Below are 8,151 nucleotides of genomic sequence, written 5' to 3' on the forward strand. Positions count from 1 at the left end.
TCACACTCCTTGCATCAGGTTCCGGTAGAGGTTCACGATACCGACCCACCAGAGGGTCACGAGTACCAACCAAACGGACATAACCTTCAACCATCTGTAAGGACAAACCATAATGCCAAAGGAAGTCGAAGCCCAACAACATATCACAAATTAAATCTTCTACCACATAAACCTTAAATTCAAAACTTACACAGTTACTACCGGCCCGCGGCACGAAGTCGGAGTAAACGTTACTACCATTGCCTACATTAGGCGAATCATACAAGGTTAATCTTACAATGGCAGAGCCCAATAGCAGAATAGGATTGCCGGGATCTGCGGAGCCGGCATGAGTAAGTACAGGTTGCAGTCGAGTACCCTTAGGTAGATTCCTTTTAGGAACAACCGTAATACGAGCACCAGAGTCAATCAGAGCCCTGATAACGGGAGAACAGGCATCTCCAGCATTCACACGGGCAAAAATAAAAGGACCATTAGACTCGCCAAAAGTACAGAAAGATATCGGTGCCGACGACCGGGAGCCGCAATCCGGTCGTCGAATTAGTTTCCCGGCGGGGAAGGCGGATTACCTTGAAGACCAGCCAAGAAGGTAGTACGCAACGGGCAATTACGGGCGAAGTGCTCAGTGTTCCCACAAATAGCACAACCAACAGTAAACTTCTTGTGGAAGCACTCCAGAGTTAGATGAGGGCCAGAACAAATACCACATCTACGAACACCTCGTCGTCGTTGTTGACCATTTTGTACTGCTTGTCCATTAGGTTGGCCTTTTGGCTGTGGATTACCCAAAACGGCGCAAAGTCGATCAAACTGCTCAACTTGTCGCGACTGGGCACCCTCAAAGGCACCAAGTAGCTTGGATAACATCTCAATGCTGGCATCTAACTTAGGTTCTATAGAACGGACAGCATTAATACCAGTCTGATCACTGTTGTCAACGTAGGCACCCAAAAGGTCACAAACATCGGCAGCACTCCGAGGACGGGCCCGACGAATCTCAGCCTTCGCCGCGCCTGTAGCCAACTTAGATAACTTCTCAACCAAAAGAGTCTCTCTGGCAGGTAGTGAAAGTCGACAATCAGGCTTCAGCAAGTCGTTGTACTCGTTCAAGTATCGTGACAGGGCAGCTGCATAAACCGACAATGGTTGGATGCGATCCCACTGGTAGTTATCAAACCGACTCCAAGCTTCATCAGGCAATCGACACTTCTCAAAAGTCTTAATGAGAATTGCCTTGTCAGCTTCGTAATTAACCTTAGAGCACTGAGTCTTCCAAACATTAGCAGAGTCACCAGTAAGGAATGCACCCAGAAAACGGGCACGAGCACGATCATCATAGAGATTACCGTAGGTATAGAGCTCATAAGCTTCAAACCAGTCACGTATATTGTCCGTTGGCTTATTAGCAAACTTCTCAGGAACGGGCACAAAGAGTCGCTTCGTCCTAGCAGGAAGAATAGACTCACTAGAAGCCGTAGATACTACAACCGGAGAGCTTGTTGAAGAAGTCGTCTGGATGTTAGGCATGGCGCTAAAGTTATTAGTCGTTGATGTTGATGTCGTCGCACCGGTCTGTGCCGATGGACCTGTACTAGCCACGTTGATCATAGCATCATTATTAGTACTCGAAGTAGCCGAAGGTGCATTAATGTTCACCACAGGAGGATCCACCTCGTCACGGGGAATAGTACCATCATGATCAGTATCGGAATTGTTGTTAACGTTGTCACCAGCCATAACCAAGCAAATGTCGTTCGAGTAAAAGTTGTCGAATAGAACAAGGAGCTGCTACCAAATTATGTAGGGATAGTAACCTCCTAATAATGGAACTCAATACACGACAAGTGAGCAGAGATAACCTTGTACGAGAGCGGACGTACAATAGAGTAGAACGTATCGGAATACGTTACGTTACAACTTATAACTGTGATTACAAACTACGTATGAGCTACTACTAGCTCTAGCTTTGCAGCACCTTAGCACGCAGGGACAATTGTGTTCGGACCGAAAATTGGGGGACAAGGAAACAATGTGGCACAATGGTCGAGCCACTGGCACAACAACATTGAACCGCAGTAATTCTTGATAACTTGTCCCACCTCAGAATTTCTCACGTACATCGATTCTATCGATGTAATGGTTTAGTTGGAGAGAATGGTGGGATGCCTATGAAGCGATCCAGGTTCGTTACACGGAGCATTTATTTTATTGCAAATGATGTATAATGTACTGTAAGTGAATTCGCTACATACTGGCTACGACTTCAACTCTGCCACATAAAGAGCCTAGGCCTGTCTAGTGGGTACTCATTTTTGTCAACAACCAACCAAAAACATCTCCCAATGATGTCTGTTGCCAATCACTTCACCTGCTTGAGTCTCCATCCACCGACTTCTCCTCTCCTCTCATCCGTCCTTCCCAACCACATAGGATTTTTTATCAGAAGAAATTTTCACACGTAGGTGATCCCATGTGTGCAACGAAGCTTCAAGTCATCCGCGGTCGCTTGAGTTTAGTCCATAGCACTTTCGTGTTTTGTTCATTAACTATCTCTGCACTGCAATGCTGTTATGCAAAAGTTTCACGATTCACTCCGTACAATATGGAGGAGTGAATTGTGAAACAATATCGGCCATGGCCGAGTTCCCTTCAAGGAATTCCCTCGTCAAGCTCGAATGCGTGTCTTTCGCTAGAGCGTTCTGGACAGTTCTCTCGAGCCGCCTTCTTATCTTCAATGTCCGAGGTCCGCATACCCGTCAAGTTGTTCGTAGGGAAGCTGCCGTGTGATTGGGATGAGGAGGAAGTGCGGAGTCTATTCGGACCGTAGTAACGGGAAGGTCTCAGTCGTTACAGGGAACTAGTTTATGGTATAATGACAATCCTTTTGTACGGATTCATTTTCACTTGTGAGAGAGAATTTGCGGAATATCAGCCTTCCAGAAGTCTCGTAGTGGCCTATTTCGGTCACTTTGTCGGTTTGTTCACATAAAAAAGTATAGACAGATGCACCAACATATAGAGAGCTATGAAAATGTAACTAAAATGAATGTATAATAGTAATATCATGTTAATAGGATAGTACAGATGGAGTTGCCACGAGAGGCGCAGAAGATCCCCCTCGCGGTACACGAACAAAACCAGTGAACGCTGATACTGCCTTTTTGCATAAGGCCAGTACTAGAGCCAGTGGATTGGTTTTCGTGGTGAAATAGTTGTTTATGTTTGTAACCTCTTCTAAGTTGACGGAGTTGTTCGTAGTAGTAGAATTGGTGCAGCTGATGCAGGGATGACTGGTGTTGTTCTATATTCAGTTATGGTGACGTTGAGGAGGTTAGCATAATCCGACCGAAGACTAACCCTGGCAAGGGACAGAAATATGGTAAGTTCTTGGCGCTCAGCAATAGCCTACGTCCTCCAGGATGATCTTATATAGTATATATTGTATACATAAGTATATATAAGTATATATTGGAGCTTCACGACCCGTTTTACGTGAAGTGGCGTAATACTCTATGAAAATCGCAGTAGTCGTAAAATAGATTTTTCACTAGTATTTTTCATATCGCTAGGATGGAACTCCATCAATTTTCCTGGGGTATAGTTTTACTATGCTATCCCTTAGGGTGTGCTTTTGTGAAGTACGGAGCGATACAGGAGGCGGCAGCAGCCATACAGGGCATGGCCGGGAAGCAGACTGTGAACGAGGTAATAGTGGGCTAATGGTAAAACGCCACGCTATCACACCACTGACCTGAGGTTCAAATCCCTCGACCGACATTATGTTCTCGTTCTCTTCAGAACGCCGGCCCTCTCCAAATCCAGTATGCTAACGGTGAGCCGGAGCGACTGGGGCTGGCCGATGATACCGAGGGAGTTGCCCAGAAGCTCTTCGTAGCAAATGTAATACTACTGGAGAATGTAAATCCTCGTGGGCGTAGATGTTGATAAACGTTATGGGGAAAGGGCTTGCTATTTGTGATAGTGCACATGGACCCATGTAATTTCGAGACATAACGTCCCCCCAGGGTTTGATAACAACGGGGAAAACGTTCCTAATGTGATGATGACATTTACATGGGAAACTGGTTGAAGAATGTGTTACTAGCCATACGTGGAAGATTCAAAATGAGTTCCCTACCCCCCGGGGGAATATTAAAGGTTCCTGGATGATTCCATGCGTGGTAGACCAGTACCTGATCTGGACCTACTTTGTATCTTTCTAGCTCGACCTTAAGATATTACTCGCAAGTCACTGCAGAGTTTCTCTCGTCCACAAAATAGTTTCAAATTTCGATCACTTCACATTGGAAAATTTAAATACCAGTTTAGCAATGATTAAATTCGATTTTTATTTTTCGAGGAAAACTCATTTCAGGTGCCCGCTGATGTTGACGATGCCGAGCTGAAGCGAGTTTTTAGTCAGTACGTCGTCGTATTCATGAACCGGTTTAGTGATGGGAATGTTATGGTATTCAGATATGGTACGGTGACAGAAGCCTACTGTATTCAGCCGAGACGGCCAGGAGGAAATAGAGCTGCGTTTGTGAGGTGATAATCATGGAGTAAAAATGGACCCGCTGGGGTTCGAACCCGGGTCGTAGGTTCTCGAAGAAATCAGACGGCCTTCGGGCAATCGATGCATTGAATGAGAAGTTCACCTTCCCCAATAATGACCGCCCGGTAGCAGTAAAATGTGCGGAGACGCGAGAACAAAGGTGATGAGCGGAGCGAAGTTTTTTTAACCCTTGATTCCATGCACTACATTCCGCATAATCGTTCGACCGTACTCTAACTATTTTTAATGCTACTTCTACGAGAATGTGAATTTTTTCCCCGCAGAGACGGACGATTATGCATTCAGGGACGCGCATAGACAGGATATGGACGTGCCGCGCTCACAGCAGCAGCAGCCTTCCAATCGGTTCTCCAATGATAGTGGCTACGGCCCTGGACCAACGTCGACCGGGGGTTACGGTCAGCGAATTACGGTGAGCACCGGTGTCACCACTCAAGTGTCACCGCTCGTTATTCAGCCGGTACCAACAGCAGCGGCCCAACCTAGACAAGCGGGAGATTGGACAGAGTAGTATTACAAGGGGATGGGAGAGTCGTGTTTTTGATGCTGCTGTCACTGATCTGAAATGAACTCATTTTATCGGTACAACATTTTCAAGCCAAACTAATTTCTTACCGACAAAATTAATCTCTTAGGTATTTCCTGTGGGTAAAATGTTAACGAAAATGGGAAAAATGGGAAAATTTAAATTTGTGGTGAAGAAATAATTCGACCTGGAAACGCTGGGGACCCTTTTCGGTAGCTTCTACAGGAGGTCCGATATTAGTTCTCTTCAATTTAGTATTTATGTTTGTGCTTTTACTCCATGGTATAGTTCGATAAGGTATAGTATATATTTTGTATTGGCAATACTTTATATTTATTAGTATTTTGGAGTTACACCCGTTTTTCGCGAAGTGAAATGTGAAATATGTTTTCCGCATCACGGTCGTGAAACTTCATTATCGGAAATTTTCTATGAAGGTATTTAAGTCAGTCGGATGGGCGGTATTATTATCATAATTCCCGAACGGGTCAAACACAGTGGGATGTCCCCTACGAGGTAGCTGGTTGGTGGTATGGGTAGAATTTGAGTCTTTGAGCAGTTCCAAAGCATGGGGCCGCCCCCGACAGCGGTACCACCCCAGCAGGATCACAGGTTGGTGTTGGTATGTGGCATGAAATATGATAAGTGTGTTGTTGTAGTTACGGTGGAGGGTATGGACTAATGCAGACACCTCGGTCACAACAGCAGAGGAGGGATGGCCCTATGGGAGGTAACAACGCTGTTATGCCTTGTCGGTAGAGTTAGTAGATATTGGATTCAATACGTCAGAAAGGTGTTTCGAAATCTCATAGATTTTATGCTGGCATACGTCTCGGCTGGAGTACAGCGGAGCGAAGTGTTTCACGTTGTACATTAGATGCCATGCTATCTATTCTAGAGTAGATTACACACGGAATAGGGTGTCGTTGCCACTCGCATCTTTGTTGACTGAAAATATTTGTGTATTAATTTACCTTTTCTCAGCATCGCAATTGCTCGTCTATATGTATCATCTTTCAATGTCAGTGAAATTATAGTACGCTAACTGGGCGCGCGCTTTTTTCTTTCGTCACCACGAGTTTGAATGTAATTTATTCTCCATTGAGATTCCTTAAAAATGCGTACTTGAAACTGGACAAGAAATGGCCACACAGTTGGCGGGTTTCTAGAAAGGGCTTAGTTTATCACAGACGATGCTTATTTTAGCCAACGTATTTGTCTACAATATACCACCTGAATGGACTGACAATGATTTAGTGAGAGAGTTCGGTTCATGCGGACCGCTTAGCACAACGAGGTGAGAAAATCAGCATCGCTCCGCTGTGGATTTTTCATTTTGCGAACAGGGTCATTATTGACTCTCAAACGAATCAGTCTAAAGGCTATGGTTTCGTTTCCTTCCGAGAAGTACGGAGCGCTATGAAAGCCGTCGAGACAATGGACGGTTTTCTGACCAGCACCGGACGGAGATTGAAAGTCCAAGTAATCTTGCTATCTTGCTATCACTTGCATTTCCTCAACGCTTCATCAGATAAAGAAGGGAGAGGAGGAAGCTGCAGCGCAAGCGTTGGGAATACCTGTTAGTCAGGTGAAAGCAAATGGTAGGAAGATGCCCATCTGTGTGGGGGTAATTTTGGTGACTCTCTTAGCCGATCGTGGTAGTTCGGGTAACCGAGCTACACCTTATTAAGAAGGAAATGTTGGTGTACAGTAGACAATGAGGAGGTCGATGACTTAACTACTGATCTTGTCTCGAATGAAACAGTTTTGAGTTTTCATACACGCTCGAACTGAGGGACGGATATCTGTTTTGTGTGAAAATTGTTCTGCCGCGATGTACTTGCTGATATACCTCATGAGAATTGGAGATGTCATGATAAAATTGTTGTTGGGCGAGCCGCTGACAGTAGTGTGAAGCTCAGAATGTCACTTTTGGCCATTGAGAATTATGGCTTCCGATTTCGGATGTTCGGCACCACTTTTTAGTCATCAACCTGAGCGTAGAGGGGACAATCGATAGAGGCGACACCAGACTAAATAAAACTAACGCAACACCAATTGTGTAACAGTTTGAACAACACGCTTAGATCATGCTTTACTCATGGGATCTCGTTTTGGCGTGAAGTATGTGGCAGTGAACTCACGTCCCTGAATGCAACTCTCACCACACTCCAAAATGGTATATTCTATACCGGTTTCAAGCCTTTACGGTAAGCTGGATGGTAGCCGAATTCTCGCTTCAGGAGTTCTATACCCTCACGATGCTTATCCCTGGCTACGTGATACTTGCCCTCCAAAAAAGTCTCAATATCTGCCACCATGAAAACCGCCATAACTTAGCAGACACTCGGAAGGTGAATTCAATGGAGTTGAAAAACACTAGTGAAAAATATATTTCACGACTACTTCGTATCGCGTTTTTCACAGAGTATTACGCCACTTCACGTAAAACGGGTGAAACTCCAATGTACCCCGTAAATACATATAGCTACAAATAGGGGCTATCGTTTTGAATTTTTATAGCGAGGCGATAAAGATCGTATTTGTATATAGGAGTTTCACCTGTGATATGAAAAACACTAGTGAAAAACATATTTCACGGCTACTGCATAGTGTGAATATCGCGTTTTTCATGGGGTTTTACACCAGCTCGGGTTAAACGGGTGAAACTCTATTAAATTCGGCACCTTTGGGTGAGGGCGAGATGATAAAGGGTGTTTCAAAACCTCGTGAGCACTTGTGAGTACGCAGAACTCAGTGGTAGGTGAGAGTTTCACGACCAATATTTGCATAATAACAGCCAACATAATGGTTAATAAGCATGCCAGAATTGAATCTCTTTAGAGGCATGTGAAGCAACATACGGCGTGGGGTCACTCAAACGACTATTCGTGGCTGAGTGAGTTGGACTTAAGTATGTCAATTGGTATGGATTGTGATTGTTAGATATTCTCTGATCCCGTACCCACTGGTGCACCAGTGGGTACGGGATCAAAGAGTAACGCTAAGGTTTTCCGACACGCTGAGACTTGCGGTGACTCTTTGTTTT

General features: G+C 44.8%; 4 protein-coding genes across 4 annotated transcripts in view; 1 reads left to right on the forward strand and 3 right to left on the reverse strand.

The window, feature by feature from the left end:
* Pmar_PMAR004722 (conserved hypothetical protein) overlaps positions 1–94 on the reverse strand; it is a gene marked incomplete at both ends in the record, with an annotated part of 1,203 nt that extends 1,109 nt beyond the window's left edge. The window contains one exon of the mRNA XM_002785028.1: positions 1–94. Within this exon, the coding sequence (XP_002785074.1) occupies positions 1–94 (94 nt within the window).
* Positions 95–393: 299 nt separating this feature from the next.
* Positions 394–1,737, reverse strand: Pmar_PMAR004723 (hypothetical protein; the record flags this gene model as incomplete). The annotated part of the gene is made up of 1 exon (XM_002785029.1): positions 394–1,737. One exon carries the CDS (start codon positions 1,735–1,737, stop codon positions 541–543), a length of 1,197 nt encoding a protein of 398 aa, XP_002785075.1. The 3' UTR covers positions 394–540.
* Positions 1,738–2,734: 997 nt separating this feature from the next.
* Pmar_PMAR004724 (Heterogeneous nuclear ribonucleoprotein 27C, putative) lies at positions 2,735–6,857 on the forward strand (the record flags this gene model as incomplete). The annotated part of the gene is made up of 16 exons (XM_002785030.1): positions 2,735–2,823; positions 3,312–3,379; positions 3,623–3,705; positions 3,799–3,900; positions 4,376–4,422; positions 4,477–4,548; positions 4,602–4,715; positions 4,862–4,988; positions 5,034–5,083; positions 5,540–5,618; positions 5,662–5,714; positions 5,762–5,832; positions 6,309–6,399; positions 6,449–6,584; positions 6,634–6,703; positions 6,752–6,857. The coding sequence occupies 16 exons, from the start codon at positions 2,735–2,737 to the stop codon at positions 6,790–6,792; spliced, it is 1,293 nt and encodes a 430-aa protein (XP_002785076.1). The 3' UTR covers positions 6,793–6,857.
* A 227-nt stretch (positions 6,858–7,084) lies between these two features.
* Pmar_PMAR004725 (hypothetical protein) lies at positions 7,085–7,435 on the reverse strand (the record flags this gene model as incomplete). The annotated part of the gene is made up of 2 exons (XM_002785031.1): positions 7,085–7,135; positions 7,295–7,435. 2 exons carry the CDS (start codon positions 7,433–7,435, stop codon positions 7,085–7,087), a joined length of 192 nt encoding a protein of 63 aa, XP_002785077.1.
* Positions 7,436–8,151: the final 716 nt, after the last annotated feature.

The sequence above is a fragment of the Perkinsus marinus genome (genome assembly GCF_000006405.1).
Source record: "Perkinsus marinus ATCC 50983 genomic scaffold scf_1104296934246, whole genome shotgun sequence".
NCBI lineage: Eukaryota > Perkinsozoa > Perkinsida > Perkinsidae > Perkinsus > Perkinsus marinus.